Below are 18569 nucleotides of genomic sequence, written 5' to 3'. Positions count from 1 at the left end.
CACGTTGGCTTGGGAATTTCACCAGCTGGGAGTGTTTTTATGCTCCCCTCCCTTGCACAAGCACTTTCTATGCCTGGACCCTCACCCCCTTCTATTTAAATGCAGACATTGCTCATTTACCTCTTAGCACAGCTGCTGCCAGAGAATTTTTAGTACCAAAGGCTCCTTTTTGCCTGCTCCTGGAGGCATCTGTGCTCCCAGTATTTATGAAGGCAAGGCCATGGAGTCTTACACAGGCTATAAACCCAGTCTGAGAGATTTTATTTGGGAGTAAGCACATACTCTTTATTTTCACTTACTCTTTCCTCAGCAGACATGTTTCAAAAGAGTACAGCTAGCTTTTTGCAGGGAAGAGACTGGTAATATTTCTTATTATCCTCAATACCCAAGTGGAACTTAATTTTAAAACGTTGAAATTTTCTGTAAAAGACAAGTCCTCCTTCTTCATGCAGTTTTATTTTGAGGGATGGTAATATGTGGCAAATTTGTTTGGAGTCTTAACAGCTTTATCATGCAAAGGACAATATTTTAAGTGTCAGCTTGTCTTTCTGGGCACTTTTTCTTTAAAAAGAGTATAAACTTTGATTCAAAATGTAAAGCCTCTAGGTAGAGGATTGCTATTAAAGTTTTATCCCCCATCTACATGACTGAAATTGGTTATTAGTGAAATGTTCCAAAAAGCCTCTACAAGGCAGCAGGAGGCCATGTGAGAAAACTCTTCTCTTCCAGGCTATCATGGCTCAGCTCCCTCAAGAGCAGAAAGCCAAGATTGCTGAGCAGGTCGCCAGCTTCCAGGAGGAAAAGAGTAAATTGGATGCTGAAGTGTCAAAATGGGATGACAGTGGCAATGACATCATTGTCCTGGCCAAGCAGATGTGTATGATCATGATGGAAATGACAGACTTCACCAGGTGAGGCTTTTTAATTTGTGCTCACTCCCAGCTGCCTGGGCTGCTGGGCTTTCAATGAGACACGGTGCAAGTTCTCCTAAGAGTCTCACTTCTTATAATCTCTTTTAAATGGTGCCCTGTTCCAGCTGCATATTAACTGGGGAGATGCATTATTGTGTAGTGGCTGGGTGGTAATAACTGTTTAAATTGATCTACAGATACACAGCAGTTATTGCCTGTCTTTCTTTCTTTCTTTCTTAAGGGTGATTCTTATCCCCAGGAAAATATATATATATATATTTGCTCAGTTCTTTACAGCATTAAATTCTATGGGCTTCTCAATATTGCCATACTGCAGAAATAGTTCCTAGTACAGTTACTGGCAGAGGAAAGAGAGGGTTTTTGATGCCTTTTGAAATTAATTTACCAGATTTTTTATAACGCTGTTTTTTAAACTTCATGTTCCATTCCATAAAAATTGCAAATCCGTCTTCTAAAATGTTATCTCTTATCATCATTAAACTGCTGAAAGCAGTAAAATTTAAGATGTTTTTATTCCTGGATTTAAGCTAAATGTGGGGAAGAGCAGAAAGGGGGTAACTCTTGGAAATGAAGGTGCTGTAATAACTGCTCCAGCCTTTGGGTGGGGAGTCACTGCCAGCACAGTGTGGGACAGAATGAGGAAAGGGACCCAGAATTCACTGCTGTGGTTTCCTGGTGCTAGGAGGGAGCGTGTGCTCTGTTTTGCAGGGGAAAAGGTCCTCTGAAGAACACGTCAGATGTGATCAGTGCAGCCAAGAAGATCGCAGAGGCCGGCTCCAGGATGGACAAGCTGGGCCGGACCATTGCTGACCACGTGAGTCACAGTCCTGGAGCCTCCAGCTCCAGGGAGCAGGAGATCTGTCAGTACTGCTGATGAACAGATGAAAATGTGTTGGCTTTGGGGGTCTTTAACTGATTTTTCAGATCTGCTGCTAGGAAATTCTGTTCTTTCTGTTCTTTCCAGCTGCTCTCCTGCCTCCCTGAGCAGTGACACAGCAGCTCCTTGGCTGGAATCAGGCTCCTGGCATTTTGTGCCAGCCCTGCTTAGGTCACACAGAGCCGGGGCAGAGCAGGACCAGGCTGGGCTCACAGCACACCCAGAGCACTCCTGGTGCTTCCCAAAGCTCAGAGAGCAGGGACAGCCCCTGCACGGGGGCACCTGGCCTGTTGCACCACCTTTAATCCTGATGCTGAGGCAGCTCTGTAAGATCAACAATTTTCAGCTGCTCCTCAGGCTGAGTGGGGAGGGTGTCAGAGCTCTCTGGTGTTTTTCACTCCAGAGCTGATGAGGGCTTGGAGCAAGGCCTGCAGGGACCTGAGCATGGCTGTGCTGTCCCAGTGCTGGGCAGAAATTCTCACAGGACTGAATGAGCATGGCCAGCTCAGGGATTATTTATGCAATGCCTGTCCTGAGCCACTTAGAAACTGGGCCAAGCAAGAGCACCTTTGGCCTCAGCCCACACCCAAATAGCAGGGAAACATCAACATTTGTAATAATATTCCACCTTCAAGAGAGACTCTGAAATGCAAGGAGGTTAAGTCTGAGATCATGGGCTAAACTTTGTTTTCCCAGCTGTCACTTGCTTTCCAGGCCTTTTCAGGATGGAAATTTGTGTACTATAAGGTTTTCACTGAACCAGTGTCACTTTGAAAGTAAATCATTGCAGTGCAGGACTCTCTCTTAATGTTGCATTCAGAGGTGCTTGTCTACACCCTCCTTTATTAATGATGCAGTGAGAAATGTTCAATGGGGAGATAAATTTGATAAGTGTTTTTTCAAATGGCTTTCCTTGCTACAGCACTTTGACAGCCTTGTTTCTGCAAGAACCAGGTGTGCTGCTGGTGTAGGTAAATGAAGCAAGGAGCAGTTTGTGTTCAAGGTCTCAGGGGAGCTTGGGCTGAAGGTTTACAATGCCTTTTCTTTTTTTTTCATTCACATGTTTTATGCAAAGTTGGTATATGGTTTTCTGTACCAAGCCATTTCAAAATACAAAAGAAAACTACTTTCAGTAGCAGTAAGGTCCTTAAAAATGTAACAGATTAAGCACATGTTTGAAGATAAATATGAGCAGCACTGTACAGTTAGTAATTTTGACAAGAATATAGCTTTTTCCTGACTCCATACTCTGCTAATACTTTGAGCCTGCATATTTCATTAGATGTGCTTCCATACTCTTTAGAAACATGTTAATGTGGAGCAGAGTGACAGCTACAGAGCAGGAGCAGCTCCTGGTTGCTGCTGCCCCTGGAGGAGGGAGCACAGCGAGGGGCTGTGTCCTGTGCTGGGTGACAGCAGAGCTGTGACCCCTCGTGTCCGTGTGCCAGCAGCTCCCAGCCTGCCATCAGGCCCTTCTGCAGCACATTCCTCTGCAGCTCCCAGAGCTGCTGTCCCAGGAATTCCTGGCTGTTGGGATCAGTTCTGCCATCAGCTGCAGGTGCTCCCCGAGGTTTCCATCCCTCACTCCAAGCAGCTGCTGCTTGCTGGGAGCAGGGGAATATGAACAGTTATGAGCACAACACAGATGACAATGATTTGCAGCAAGGGTTCTCTCTATTATTTATTTTTTCAGTGTCAGAACACCTACAAAGCCAAAGGTTTTTTTCCTTCTGTGGCGGTGGGAGGCCAAGGTTACATCAGTTCTGTATCAGTTCTGATTCACCCCATGAGAAGCAGCTGGGTCAGGGTAGGGGGTGCCCCACTTCCAGTGAAAGGCTCCAGCAGCCTCGTGCTGGGGACACTGGTCCCTGCTGGGGGCTGGGGTGGGGACCCTGGGCACAGGCTGGTGGCAGCTCTGGCACAGGGGGTCAGTGACGTCCCCCCAGGGAGCTGCTCCCCAAAACAGCTGCTGGCAGCTCCTGCTGGGCCCAGAGGCCACCCAGGGCTGAGGGGCATTTCTTGGGAATTCCTGGTGCAGCAGGGCCCATTCCCAAGGGAGAGGCAGTGGCAGGAAGGAGCTCTGGGGTTGCTGGCTCTCCCCTGCAGCCCCTGGGGATGGTCTGTGTCCATGAGCACACACCAGCAGGGCTCTGCTGTCTTCCCCTGCCCCTTTTCTCTGCAAAAACAGGGAAAATGGTGATCCTGCTTCTCTGCAGGCTCAGCTGGGCTGGCAGGAACTGAAAGTGGGGGTGTTTGCTGCGTCTGGGATGGAGCCTGGATTTGACCTTAGCTTTTGCCAGTAACCTTCCCTGAGTCTGTGGCAGCAGCTCGGTTTGGGGGCTTTGGGAAGGTGGGGTGGCCCCCAACACGTTCATTTCCATCTGCACTGCACTCCCTGCTGGGCTGTGCTGTGTCTGTGAGAACCCATCCATCTCTGCAGATGGGGGTTCTGGCTGTGGGTTAGTCCAGTAATGTCATCATTCTGTTCAAATTGTTGCCTTTTGGGTTTTTGATTTTTATCTGAGTGCTTCTGCCTAGGAAAGGACAGGGCTCCTGCAGGCACCCGCAGTGCCTTTTGTTGATGCTCTTTTTTATCTCGTGTTACATCTCCATTTAAACCTCATCTGTCTTTGAGCTGAGTCCTCGATCCTGCCTGCAGAAATAGCACACACAGGAGAGGATCTGGGTTTCCATCTCACACTGCATTGATGCACACAGCCCAGTGATGATTCCTATTCCACGAAGGTTTTGCTGCCTTCCTCAGCTGATGGTGAACGTGCAGCAGCCTCCTGCCTTGAGAGGCTTTCCTTGAAGGGTTTCACAGCCCCACAGAGGAGCTGGAATTGTTGAGCCATCCCCTGATGTGCTGTACTGGGCATTTGTCAGCCCTGAGCCCCTGCACTGCCGTGTTAGATGAGCTCTTTGGGAGATGGAGAGCAGTTTCCAAAATGGTAATTTGGGCTTTTCATTAGCTCTTTGGCCAGGGCTATTTGTGGACTTGCTCTTAAACATCTTGTAGTGCTGACTAATATTGATTAGCTTAAAAAATTAACCTGCAGGCTTTGCTGCTTTGTTAGGCAGGGCTTCACTGCACTGATGGAAGCTGCCTGCCCACCTTGAGAGTTGCAATTACTTTGGGTGTTCCATCATTTTCCTTGGGACTAAGAAGGTGGTTTGATGTCTGTGGTGGGGTCAGATGCCCATAAAGCCATGGAGATCTCCCAGTGCAGTGCCCCTGTGTGTGTGTGAGCTCTGTGGACACATCACTGCAGCACCTGAGTCACCTCTGCTCAGCACAGAGACCACTTTGCCTTACAAAACCCTCTTGTTCTGGCCCTGGAAAAAAAACAAATGTATGTGTTAGTGTCCTTTCACTGCAGAGGGAAATGCCTGTTCTGGCAGACTGAGTGCTGTTGGGAAGGAAATGCTCCTCCATGTGAGTGGGGCCACGTTTGCACATCCCTGTGTGTGCACCATGATCTGCTCCTCTTTTATACAAAGAAAAGAGCTTCTGCTTCCATCTCACAGCTAAGGAGAGAAGGTCTGCAGGGAGAAACAGGGCTTAGAGCCTGCTGCTCACAGACAGGAGGGGATTTTTACCCTGCCCTCAGAGGGGAGGAGAGGCTGCATGGCCAATGCAACAACCCTCAGCTGGAGTGAGGCATTAGGTAATGAAGTGGTGCCACATTGAAGATTAATCTTTCAGTCATGCCATGCCCATTATGCATCTTCATCAGATGGTCCATTGCACAGGATCAGGGTCTTAGGTAAAATGGGATTTTGCTGTGATCAGGGGTGTGTGGAAAAGAGCTCCTAAATCACTCTGGATGGCCTGCAGCTGTCCAGAGGCTGGAGATCCCTGCAGAGTGTAGTCCTGTCCCTGGATAATGCTGGGTGAATTCCACTGCTCCAGCTGAAACAGTGCTGGGCACAGTGCAGCCTGCCTTGGGGCAGGAGATGAGGGTCAGTGGGAGGCTGGTGGTGGCTCTGTCCAGGAGGCCTGTGGGTGCTGGGTGGGGAGATGAGATGAGGAGTGGCCATTTGCATGGAACAGGAGCTGTCTGTGGGGTACAAGTGATGCTTCTCTGGGGTTCAGAGCAGGGCTTAAGCAACGTGGGGTGTGACCCAGTAAATCACATGGATGTGAAACTGTAGGTGTGTGTGTGTGAGCATGTGGGGTGCCCCTGGGCTGAGGTGGCCCATGGGGGAGCTGCTGCTGGCACCCCACTACTGCTGTAAAGGGGCTGCAGGGCTGCTGAGAGCAGCAGAACCCTTCCCACAGCCTTTGTGTCCTACAGAGCCTGCTCTGGACCGTGGCTGCTCCTCAGCTGGGCTCCCCTCTGCTCTGGAAATCCAGCCTGAGCCTGGCTCATCCGTGGCTCATTCTTCAGTTCTGTCTCAGAAAATGCCACCCTCCCAAATTGCACAGAGGACTCCTGCAGAGCCCTTTGTGCAAAGCTGAAAAAGTTACATTTCTCTTACGGATGAGTGCTGCAGCAAGCACCTTAAATGTCATTTTGTGCCTGGTGAGGAACCTGCTTTTCCCACTGCTACAAGATGGGAGCAGAAGTCAGGAAAATCTCTGTTTGCTGCATGTAACTGAGTTGCTGTTGGGTTTATAACTTTTGAGCTTGGAATACTTAAGACTGAGGATTGAGGAAGGACTTGGTAACACCTGCTAGTTGCAGCTGGGGATCTTGGGTGTCAGACCATTGCTGCTGTGTCCTGTGCAGTACAGGAAGGACCTTCTACAGCTGACAGACCTGCTCTGGGGAGGGTAAATGGTCCTCCTTCTCTTCTCTTCCTTCTGTTCCTCCTCTTCCTCCTCCTTGGGAGGGCTGCTGAAGGGCAGTGGAAGGAGCCTGTGCAGTGCTGCCCCTGCTCATGGCTGCTGGGTTTAGGTGCCTCTGTCTCAAAGCCTGGGCTCAGCAGGGAGGGAGGGAGGGAGGGCAGCGCTGTCCCAGCCCATCCCCTGCCCCAGGGGAGGTGCCTGGAGTGTGTCTGGCCGTGCCCAACCCTGCCCCTGTCACCCACAGTGCCCGGACTCGGCGTGCAAGCAGGACCTGCTGGCCTACCTGCAGCGCATCGCGCTCTACTGCCACCAGCTCAACATCTGCAGCAAGGTCAAGGCCGAGGTGCAGAACCTGGGCGGGGAGCTCGTCGTCTCCGGGGTACGTACAGCACACCTGCCTCAGGCAGCTCTGCTCCCACAGGTTATTCATGTGAGCCTTTGTGTTCAGCCCCATGGAACACAGACTGGAGGTGCTGGAGCATTCCGAGTTTGTGTTGCTGCCTCGCTGTTCTGGGGAGCAGCGCTTGCTGGGAAAATACAGACTTCACATGTCCTTATTCAACAGTGTTTGTAGACAGATTCACTTCACCTCTGTGTGATCTGTTTTCCAGACTGCTTTTCACTCTTAGTGAGGTTCAGTCACCTTATCAGCACAGTCAAACCTGCCCCACGTCTCTGCACAGCCTTGGAACATGCTGGGGTCCTGCAACACTCCAGAGGTGTTAATATTTCAGGATGGCTGTGCCCTGAAGAGTGCAGGGATTTTTAGTGGCTGCTCTGGTTTCTGACAGCTGGAAGCTGCCCCAGGCCAGCTTGCTTCCTTATTCCAGCCATTACTTTGCAAATAATTTTTTTCACTGTAGTTCATGAAATGCTGCCTCCTAAGAGGATTCTGTGTTGCAGATATTTGGGGGGAGGGAAGTGGAGCTAAATCCTTAATTTCTTCTGGCATACTCTACCTTGCCCTGCATCGGCACGTTTGGTCACTTCTGGTGCTTTTGCCCAGCCATGTCAGGACTGAGGAAGGAGGTTGGAAGAAGGGACAGAATTGGCCCTTGGATAGTCCAGAATTGCTCCCTGAGCAGCAAATGGAGAAACTTCCCACATTCTGCCATTTTGATACCACAGAATCATGGAACAGTTTGGGTTGGAAGAGACCTTAAAACTCATCCAGTGCCACACCCCTGCCATGGCAGGGACACCTTCCACTGTCCCAGGCTGCTCCCAGCCCTGTCCAGCCTGGCCTTGGGCACTGCCAGGGATCCAGGGGCAGCCACAGCTTCCCTGGACATCCTCTACCACTGATACTTTCCAGTGAAACCCTGTTTGATATCTCAATTGCTTAAACTTAGTAGCACAGATTTCCCCCAAAAACCAGGGAGAGCTGTGGAAGGAGAGCTTTGGGGCAGCAGCAGCAGCAGGAGCAGTCAGCAATAGATATCCCTGCACAAACTCAGCCCATTTGGGGGTGATGGGGCTGTGCTGCCCCCCCTGCTGCCTTTCCAGCCCCCAGAGCAGCTCCAGGGGCTGTGGTGGGATGTGCTGCTGTTGATGTTCATGGCAGGCTGAAGGCATGGTGCTGTCAAAGCAGGAGATGTGTTACTGTGCAGCAGTACGTACTCCAGGGCTTCACTGCAGTTACTCAGTGCCTCCAGGATTTACATCCCCCTGCCATAAATCAGTGATAGCACAGCCTGGCATCTGTAGCCTGATCTCCTGGTTTTATCCCTTCTCCTTGAGCCTGTCCACTGGGGCTGAGGGCTGCCAGCAGCAGTGTTGAGCTCCATGGGATAATCAGATGAAGACCTCAGCCAGTGCAGAGGCATCAGCACTCTGAAAGGAAGGTTCTGTGCAGTGTTGATGCCCTGTCCCTGCACCCCAGCGCTGTGAGAGCAGAGCAGGGCCCAGGAGGGCAGAGCTGGCACCTGCAGGGTCTGTCAGGTCATTTAGAAAAGCACCTCCCTGCTCTCCTGGCCTTGAATGATTCCTGCTGCTGTGAGGATTCCTGGAGGCACTTCAGCACAGTGGTTTCCAGGCTCATGAGGAGGAGGGGAGAGCACGGAGGCTTTGCCAGAGGATCTGAGGTGCCATGGTAGCAATTGGGGCACAGTAGGGTAGAAGGGAGGGGACAGTGCCCTAGAAAGGCACCAGAACCAAACCCTGCCCCAGATCAAACCCCTGTCCCAGCCCATTTGGCCTGGACAAGCTGGGGATCCCACCCAGAGCAGGACACTGGCCCCTGGGGAAGGGGGTCCCAGCTGAGGTCACCACAGTGCTCCTCCCCTCTCTTCCACCCAGCCCTGGTCTCAGCTCTTTGTCCCTGCTGTGTCCTACAGCTTTGACAAATTCATGTTTTTCCTTGTTTTGATGCTCTTGTAAATCAGGAGCCAGCTGGGAAAGGGCTCCAGGCCTGGCTGTGATGCAGTTGTGTTCCTTCCTTCCCAATACAATTTAGTATTCTAGAGCGATTTAAATATTTATTATCAGTGATTAAGATATTACTACAGCTTTATTAATCTCATTAGAGAATAAGCAACTATTAAATCTTAGTCACAAAAGCAAAGGGCAGAATACAAATGTTTCCAATTGCCACTGATGTGGAAAATGCATACAGGGGGGCAGACCCTGCTTTTGTGTTGGTGGCACAAGTCAGCTTTGGAACCACTGAGCATCCAAAAAAACCCTGCCTCAAACTGGGGGCCTCAGGTTTCAAAGGAAAAATATAAATCAGTTTTCAAGTGGTTTTACCCCAGGCCTGTGGTGCTGTCAGTGTAAGGCTGTGTTTGGGGGTTCCATGGTGGTAACTGTGTGTCCCTTGGCAGGTGGACAGTGCCATGTCCCTGATCCAGGCAGCCAAGAACCTGATGAACGCCGTGGTGCAGACGGTCAAGGCCTCCTACGTGGCGTCCACCAAGTACCAGAAGTCCCAGGGCATGGCCTCCCTCAACCTCCCGGCCGTCTCCTGGAAGATGAAGGCTCCGGAGAAGAAACCCCTGGTCAAGAGGGAGAAACAGGACGAGACCCAGACGAAAATCAAGAGGGCATCCCAGAAGAAGCACGTGAACCCCGTGCAGGCCCTCAGCGAGTTCAAGGCCATGGAGAGTATCTAGAGGAGAGCTCTGGCTCGGGGGTGTTTTTCTCTAGCCCACTACTGCTACTTACAGAACTCTACTTGTAATACCCTAAAGATTTTTCAAAAATTTACTATTCCTCCAAATGTATTTACTTAATATAATTTTGATAACTTGGTTTAGATTACCTGGGGAGATACTTAAATTTCTAAGTCCTATCAGTATATCTTCAGCCTGCAGAAGTGTGGTAATTTAGATGGCTTTTAGATTACAGGGGTGGATTTCTAGCTGGAAACTGGTTTTTATAATCTTGCTTTAAATGAAATATTCTATAACCAAAGAGGATTTTACAGTAACACTAACGGTTAACACTAATACTCGATCGTGATACCCAGAGACTCAGTTTATCATGGTGATCAAGAGAAAAAAAATAGATTTTTTTACTAAAAAAAAAATTAATGAAAGTATTGTATGTGATAGTGTTTCTTGGCTGTGGGGGTGGAGAGGGAGCAAGATCAGAGGAGTTTGAAATTGCAGCAGGCACCGGCTGTGTGAGCACTACTGGAAAACAGCTGGAAAAGCGCCACACCCGTGCCTGGGCCGGGCTTTGCTGAGGATCGTGTTTGGAGCTGGGCTCGGTGCTGCTTTCCCTGGGCTGCCCCGGAGCCCTCCGGGGTTCCCTTGTGCTCCTGGCACCGCTCCGGAGCTGCCGGGGGAGCCCCGGGGCCGATCCCTGCGGGAACCTCCCCCGGCGGGGGCGGCCCATGGCTCCGTGACACGGACGGGAATGTAATGCCTGGTTACCAATTACTAATGTATTTTGCTGCGGGACACTAATAAAGTTGCTTTTCCCAGCTGGTGCATTGTGGTGCTGTGAATGGAGCTGGGCCCAGCCCGCCCATCGGCCCCCCCTCGCCATTCAGATGCAAATCAGCTTTGTGCTCATTCCTCATAATTGCTCTGCATCCCGCCTTGGGCTTCCAGAGGCACCCAGGAAATCGTGTTTGCTCAGGCTGCAATTTAGACTGTACATTATTTGTGATAACTATAGCTACAAGGTATAATTTCACTGTCTTATTTAAATTTTATGAATTTCAGCGTGTTTCACACGTCCCAGTCGAGTGGAGTGCAGGGAAGCGGTGCCTGCACGGGGCAGCACCGTGGTGCCTATTCCTGTGGAGCTGGAAGAGCCTGGGCTGGAGTCAATGTCTAAAATGCAGCTCCATTTTAGAGCTGAACCTTGGCACTGAAATGTTATAATTTTATTTATCTCAATCAGCTCATAATTTACTGTATTAAGGTTATTGCTGTCATGTTACTGTAATGCTGATCATAATTGAGCTAAATAGTTTTTGAGATATTTTTGCCAAATGTATTATGTTTTCAAGCATTTTAGCCTCTTGAGTACAGCTGTTAAACAGTGGAATGATAGGATATTTTCATACACCCTTAACATGTAAACAGGCTCAGAGGGGGAGCTGTGCTCCACTGCCGTTTGGGGGTTAACAGGCTATAGGTCTTCTTTTAGAGATAATTATTAACTGAATTTATACAATAGAGAGTTTTTTCCTCCTGGTATTGTCTTAAAGGTGACATTCCCTGAGCTGTTTAGGGAGTACATCCAATGCCTCCCACCAGTACAATCTATTAATGCACTTTAAAAAATAATCCTTATTAAGATGTGCAGACAGGTTTATGCTTATTTATCTTTTAAATACATCTTCGTTTAATTTGTGCTACAAACACTGAGTGCCAAGAAATTAAAAGTGGTTCCCCTGGTGAGAGCTACAGCCCCAGGGGTGCAGGAGCAGCAGGAACGCCATGGGGACAGGAGGCCAAAAAACCTCAACTCACATTTCCTTTGTACCCAAGAATTGCTCCTCTGGGAATTGCGTTTGGGTTTGGAGCAGAGAAGGGCATCGAGGTGAATCATTATTGGTGTAACGCTTAATTGCTGCGTTCAGAAGTGCAGCAGACACCACCTGTCCCCTTAGAAGAGGGGGGATTTTGTGTCATGAAATCCCAGTTTCCCAGTTTAGCTGGGGACGTGGTGGTGACACCGGGCAGGGCAGGGCAGTTCCTCATCCCGGCCCCTCCGGGCTGGTCGGCACCGGCACCAGACCCGGGTGGTTCAGGAATTCCAAACCCAGAAGCGCCGATCCCGAGTCAGGGAATTCCAGCCCTGCGTGTGAAAGCGGCGCTGGAGCCGCGGCCCGGCGAGGGGGTCCGGCCGCCAGCGAAGCTGTGACTTTATTAGGGAGCCAATTGGAGAGAATTACAGTAATTACTGCTCCATGTAATTAAGCGCTGGGGAAGAGCTCGTGCTGTCGCTCTCGCTGCCGGAGGACGATGCTCGGCTCGGGAGGGAGCGAACGGGCGGGGAGAGCTCCGGGGGTGAGCGAGGAGCCAAACCCCACCTTCCCAATTCCCCACCTTCCCAATTCCCCACCTTCCCAATTCCCGGCCCTCCGTGGAGATGGGGGGACCCGCCGTGGCTTTGGGCAGGGAAGGGCTGTAGGATTCCCCTCCCGACCCGGCAGCTCCCCACGGCTGCTCCCCAGGCACCGCCTGTAACACGCCGGAGTATTTGCTAGAGGGGTTTTGCAGCGATTTGAAGATTTTTGGGTTTGGGTTTTTTTGCAGTGCAATGGGACAGCAGCTTTGCTGGGTCCGTGCCAGAGCCCGGCAGACCTGGCAGTGCAGGGATCTCAGGAAGATGAACCCACATTATCTTCTAAAGTGTATTAGTGAAACCACATTAAATCCTCAGGAGATACGTCTTATTCCAGATTTCAAGTGCTCTTAATTCAATTCCGCGGTGAATGGAGCCACGTTGAATTTATGCCGCTTTAATTGTGTGTGAAGTTTCCGTGCCACGATTTAATGGCCGTTAATGAGTGCCTTTCCCACTCCGAGCTCTGCCTGCTCCCAGCGCCTTTGGGATGTGTCGGGAGCAGGGCCGGGGCACCCCGAGCTGTGTTTGCTTACACGGGTGCTGGGTCCCAACCAGGCCACGGCAGCCAAACCTCAAACACAAAACTGAGGAGATCAGAGAGGGTGAGGAGGGACGAGTGCGTTCAAAACCCCAACAAAGGGGTGAGAAAAGGAAAAATCCATCAAGGCACATCAGCTGCTGCAGTGCTGAGGGCTCAGGCGCCGCCTGTGCTGCGGATGGCGAGGGCTGGGGAGTGTCCAGGGAGACCCAGCCCGCGGGCTCTGCTCTGAGCCACTCCCTGCCCAAAGGGTGCCAGGGTTCCGAGAGCTCAGGCTGGGCCAGCACAGCCCGCCCGGTGCTCTGGTGGGTGCAGGGGAAGGAGTGGGAGCTGCTCCTGGCCTGGCCACCTGTGTGACTGCAGCGCTTAACGCCTGATGCCCTCTTGAAGCTGGAGCAATGGCGGGGCCCTGTTAGCTCCAGAACTGAGTATGGAAGTGCCCATCCCAGACCTGCACTGGGAGGGGGTCTGGTGAGCCCTACCCAAGGTTTCCCTCTGCCCCAGGATCCCCCACCCCGGGCCCCTCCAGCCCTGCAGGAATTTGGGTGATTCCCAGCACAGCGGGGCCGGCTCTGCACAGGGGCTGGGGCCGGGCTGGCCCTGGCCCTGCCGGGGGAGGAGCAGGCAGCTGCAGCAGCCCCGTCATTACCCCGGGCTGTGGACCAGCAGTGCCGTCTGGGACACAAAGCTGTCATTAGTGGGGACACCGGCCTGGGCTGGCATTTATGGCCAGGGAAAGCAGCCCAGGGCTCGCCTGCACTTCTCTGTGAGCCTCTGGGGACACATGGCCACGCACACAGAGGAATGGGCAGCAGCCCCAAGGCTGAGCCTTGGCCAGGGCTGCCCGTGGCACAGCTCTTGGTGCTTCCCAATGTTCCACGGCCGTCACCACCTCCCCAGGCCACCACCCATCTGCACTGCCCGTGCTTGGACATGACCCCTGAGACCTGCAGGAGCTGCAGAGAGGGGGTGCCTACAGCCCAGGGGTTCCCTCTGGCCACCCCTTTTGGGCTCCTGACCCCCCTGCAGGGCTGGAGCCCTTTGGGCAGGGGGACTCAGGGTGTGGGTGTGGGGTCCCTGAGGCCAGCACTGCCCAAGACCTCACACAGCCTCTGCCCCAAATGTGCCCTGCCAGGGCCCAGTGCCTCAGGAGCAGCACTGCCAAGAAATTGTTATTTGTTATCACTTTTTGGCCTCCTCTGAGTGTTCCACGTCCTTGGCTGTGTCACCCTGCCGGTGTGTGCAGGAAACAGCCCAAGGGGGTCACCAGGACCTTCCTGGGCACTCCCTGCTGCCATCTCAGGGCTGGCCGTGAGTGGCACTGACCAGGAGCCATCACCTGCTCCCTCCTGAGCTGCCCTGGAGGCCCATGGGCACCTTTCCAGCACCAGGGCCAGCACAGGCATCCCCAGTGAGCCCCTGCTCAAAAACTTGTCAGGTTTAAGACTTAAAGGAAGAGCAAGTGGGGCTTTGGGGTTGGACAGGGAGGGCTGCTGGTGGTTTTCTGCCTCATTCCCTAAGGAGGTGTTAGACAATCCCCACCTTAAATGCAGGTGTGACACAGTGACAAAGCTAGGTAGGGGCTGAAAAATCCCTGTGCTGATCCCCTCCAGTTCTGCTGGATCCCTGATTCACCTGGCACCACTCCAGAGGCTCGAGTTTCCAGCAGAAAAGCCCCTTCCCATGGTTGTCCTGGCTGTTACATCAGATTTAATTTTTTTTTAAACCTACAAAGCAAAGCCTTAGCAAGGCTGCCTGGAAAATGCATTTCAGATAAAAATAGAAAAAAAAATTAATGCCAGCAAAACAGCCTGAAACCCCAAAAACAGAAAGATCAAAAAATTAGTTATAATTAGCCCTGCTACTTAACAGTGACAAGTGACACACTGTACAAGGGAGCCTCAAATATTTGAGCACAAAGCCTGGTGGTTCCAGGGTCACGGGTGGGGATGGATCTGGTGGCATTTGTGCCCATCCCTGGTGGTGGCAGAGCCCTGCAAGGGCTGGGGGTGGAAGGGACCAGCTGGGTTCTGCCAGGCCTGGAGGAAGTGCAGGGATTCAAACATTCAAACATCCCCTCCTGGGAGTGACACAAGCATGGCTCCCCTGGGAACACTGCTTGTTCCCTTTCTGCAAATCCCAAATTCCCCAGCTGAGCCCCAGCTTGTTCCCTCCACTGTGCACCTCTGTTCTTCCAGCAGTATGCCACCAAATCAAGACATTCCTCACGCCCCAATGTATTTTAGTAACAAAGTTGCTGGCACACAGTGTGGGATCTCGTTTAGTCCAGCAGTTTATTCCAAAGTGCACCTGCAACAAAAAGTCTGGCCATCCAAACTTGCTGTCACCCTGAATTCCCTGGAATTGGACAGAGCCCTCAGGTTCACCTCAGTTCCTGGATGATGGTGTTAATGGAGCCCAGGAGCTCCCTGAAGTAGCCATCCTTGTCCCCTTCCCTCTGCTCCTGGGCTGCCAGCTCCTCGTACTCGCTGCGCAGGAGGCTGAGGGTGGTGCCCAGGGCGGGGTCCCCCCGGTAGTGCTCCCTGCAGAAGGCCACCAGCACCCCCACCAGCTTGAGGACCTTCTCACGGGTGTCGTGCTCGGGCATGGCCAGCAGATTGGGCACCAGGGCACACCAGCCCTGCTCCACCACCGCCGGCACCAGCCTGACCTGCTGGTACTGCTGGATTTTCTCCTCCATCTGCTCTCCGTGCTGGGAGTCCTCAAGCAGCATCTGTGGGAAGTGGTGGAACACAGATTAATGTCCCTGTCAGAGAGGAACTGCTCCCAGGAGGTGACACAGTAGAGGAGGATGTATGTCCTGTAGCACCTGCTATGGATGGGGACTTGCCACAGAATACCAGCCCCAGGTTGTGTCCTGGCTCCCTGGCCACAGGGACTGTTTTTCCACCCTGGAGAACTCCCAGGGACTGGGGGTCTCTGTGTCACACAGCCTGGGAGGGGACTCAGGGGCAGGAAACTCAGCAAGACTTGTAAAGTCTTTGGTCTGATGCTTTTTCCTGCTGACAGGTGCCTGGAGCACCTAATGAGCATCATCACTTGGCTCCATGCTGCTCCTTCCAGAGATGGGATCTCAGTCTCCTCCAGCCACAGCCAGACCTTCCCCTGCCAGCCTGGTCCAGAAAACCCCAGTACTGAAATTCTGCAGGGGGCTGGATCCCTTACAGCAAGAGAGCCCAGCCCAGAGGGGCAAGGGGGCCAGGGAGAGGAGGGAAACTCCCCCACACCACCCTGTGAGCCCTTTGGTGGAGAGGCTGCTGATAGCATGAGATTTCCAGACAGGGACTTGGAAGGACAACACCAAGGAGACCTCCCCTCTGCTGGTCCTCTTGAGAGCTGCCTGCTGAAGTGCAGGCAGGATTTGGGGTGAAAGGGAAGGAATGTGGCAGGAGGAGGCATTCAGAGCCCCAGTGACTCCTGTTTTGCGCTGAGAGCTGCCAGGGTGCTTTATGATTCCAAACCAATCCATCTGACAGTCACCCAGCCCATCCCAAACCTGCTACCCCAGCTTGGAGCAGCCCCCCAGCACCCAGGGTACAGCACTCCCAATCCAAAGAGCAGCTAAAAATTGTTGTTTTAACATAAACCCGAGAATCTGCCAGGCTGTGCTTGCCCCAGACCCACAGAGGTAGGAACAGATGGGACTGCCGGAGGGGAGAGCTGGGAAATGGGCAGCAGGATCAAATGGGAATGGTTTGAGTCAAAATGCCCTTGTCTGCTCCTTTCCCATGGAGCTGACAGGATCATGTTAGAGTCAGCACCTGATAAGATTTCAGGCCTGCTAAAATAATTTGCACCTTTACAAAGTCTCCTGGAAAATAACTGATTTAACAGAGAGGTGCTGCTCTGCCGTGCCTGCAACCCAGGTATTAGAGCAGCCATAATCCGCAGGGCAAATTGGCCATAAACCGAGCCAGAGTGGATTTAATTCCCATTCTCTGGAGTCAGGGAAACACACAGACTGAACAACAAGCCATGGCAAGGAAAGACAGGCTTTAAACTGACACTTACAGCAGTAATCCAGGGTATTTGAAAATAAAACAGAACGTGGCGGGCTGGGCTCCAGCAAGGGACGTGCAGCAAGCAAAGCAGGCAAAGCTGGCCTGTCCCCTGGCCTTGGCTGGACACCACAGCCCAGGGCCAGCATTCCCTACTTGTGTCCTCTGTGTCCTGCTGTTTAAACACCCTCAGGAGGAAATGGTGGCAGTGACTTGAAGAGAAACAAAGGTTTCAGCTCCTCTAGGAATCCCCAGGCAGTGGTGTGGTGTTGGCCAAGGGGCTGAAGGGGACTCATTCCCACGGATGCTGGGATGACTCCTCCTCATCCTTGTCCTGTGAGGATTTTCAGGCCTGGCTGGGTTTGGGGGTGAAGGTGGGGAGTGTCTGGCCAGTGCTACCCCAGCTCTCACCTTCTCCATGATGAGGTCGTAGAGCAGTGTCACCACACGGACATGGAGGGGCTCCATCCCCTTCTGCCGGAAGAGGCTCCTGAGCACCTGGAGGCCGCCCAGCTTGAGGAACTGCTGCTGGGCATAGGGGAAGTGCCTCAGCATGGAGGACAAAGCAAAGAGAGCCTGGTGGAGAAAGAGAGGGCAATCAGCAAGGTGGCCATGGCCACTCCATGTGGCACGGCCCCTCTTGATGGCACCCAGGGGGACAGGAGAAACACGCTCCAGCTCATCTGTGCAGAGCTCCAAGGAAAATGCATCCCAACCTCTCCTTGCTGAGGGACATCTCCAGCAGTCCTGTTTGCAATCCCAATCCTCCCCAGCACTGTGAGGCTGCCATAACATGGCTGTCACTGAGGAGCCTGCACCCTGACAATCCCAACCCCATCACTTCTCCATGTTCACCCCCACAATGGGGTGAGGAGTGTCCAGCACCACCCAGCTGATCCCTACGAGGTGGCTTGGATGCCAGTGGTGATGTCCCCACAGCCCCACAGTCAGAGGACAAGGCCGTGATGTCCTCGGCCCAGGCCGTGTCAGGGTGCAGCCCCACAGCCTTTAGCCAGAGCCCAGCAGCCCGCGGTGCCGCAGGGCTCGGCTCGGAGCCGAGGAGGCGCTGAGGGGCCGGCCCAGCGCTGCTGTCAGCCCGGCTGCTGTGCCCGGGGCAGGGTTCGCGCTGCTCGCCTCGGCCTCCCCGCTCCCCACACGGGGCCGGGCCGCGCCCGCTCCGCACGGACAGATCCGAGCTGACAGCCGCGTCTTCCCCGCTCCCGTTTGTTTCTATTTTCCATTTTCCGCGTTGCTGCTGGTGAATTTGAGATGCTGCTGTCTCCCTTTTGAATCGTAGGCCAGAGGAAGGAATGCACTTTTGGCCTCGCTGCCGTGCAGGGCTGCGAGCACCGGGGCGGAAAAACCATCGGAGCGGGAGCCCGGGGCTGCGGCCCCGTGCAGGAACGGGCTGGGCCACCAGCCTGCCCTTGGGATCCAGTCTGGAGACACAGGACACTGCACACAGCATGGAACTGGGAATTAAAACCTCTTCCTCCTGGAAAAGAGGGTTCAACCCTTGCAGGGTCTTGTACAGTTCTGTGTGAACATGGACAATACTGACCACCCCTCTCGTTTCTGCAGGGGCTGCCAGCACGATGCACTCAGGTTGACTGGAATGAACTATTCTGGTTCACAGCAGAGCTGTGAGAGCCCCTGCAGCCCAGCCATCCCAAAAGGAGCTCTGGGTTGAGCCACTGGCACTCCTGGGAGGAGTTTCTGAGCATGGAGCATCCCATGGGATCTCCTCACATCCATGGCCAAATGCAACGCGGTTCCACAGCTTTCTCTTGTGCCTTTCACTTGCTGGAAAACTCTTACCAGGGTTAAAGGGGAACATATTTTAGGGAGCTCGTTACAGGTGAATGGAAGAGCCAGAGGTCTCCCC

At 52.8% G+C, this 18569-nt stretch overlaps 2 protein-coding genes across 3 annotated transcripts in view; one reads left to right on the top strand and one right to left on the bottom strand.

Moving 5' to 3' along the window:
* CTNNA1 (catenin alpha 1) overlaps positions 1–10526 on the top strand; it is a 117505-nt gene extending 106979 nt beyond the window's left edge. For both annotated transcript variants that reach the window (XM_058034509.1, XM_058034510.1), the window contains 4 exons: positions 730–911; positions 1641–1746; positions 6846–6980; positions 9424–10526. In XM_058034509.1, coding sequence (XP_057890492.1) covers positions 730–911; positions 1641–1746; positions 6846–6980; positions 9424–9711 — 711 coding nt within the window. In that variant the 3' untranslated portion in view covers positions 9712–10526. The remainder of the gene's footprint in view (positions 1–729; positions 912–1640; positions 1747–6845; positions 6981–9423) is intronic.
* A 4421-nt stretch (positions 10527–14947) lies between these two features.
* SIL1 (SIL1 nucleotide exchange factor) overlaps positions 14948–18569 on the bottom strand; it is a 188570-nt gene continuing 184948 nt past the window's right edge. The window contains exons 9-10 of the mRNA XM_058034812.1: positions 17096–17260; positions 14948–15399 (exon numbers count right to left, since the gene is read on the bottom strand). Of these exons, the coding sequence (XP_057890795.1) occupies positions 15049–15399; positions 17096–17260 (516 nt within the window). The 3' untranslated portion in view covers positions 14948–15048. The remainder of the gene's footprint in view (positions 15400–17095; positions 17261–18569) is intronic.

The sequence above is a fragment of the Melospiza georgiana genome, chromosome 15 (genome assembly GCF_028018845.1).
Source record: "Melospiza georgiana isolate bMelGeo1 chromosome 15, bMelGeo1.pri, whole genome shotgun sequence".
NCBI classification, from domain to species: domain Eukaryota; kingdom Metazoa; phylum Chordata; class Aves; order Passeriformes; family Passerellidae; genus Melospiza; species Melospiza georgiana.
This window is presented reverse-complemented; position numbering and strand designations above follow the sequence as displayed.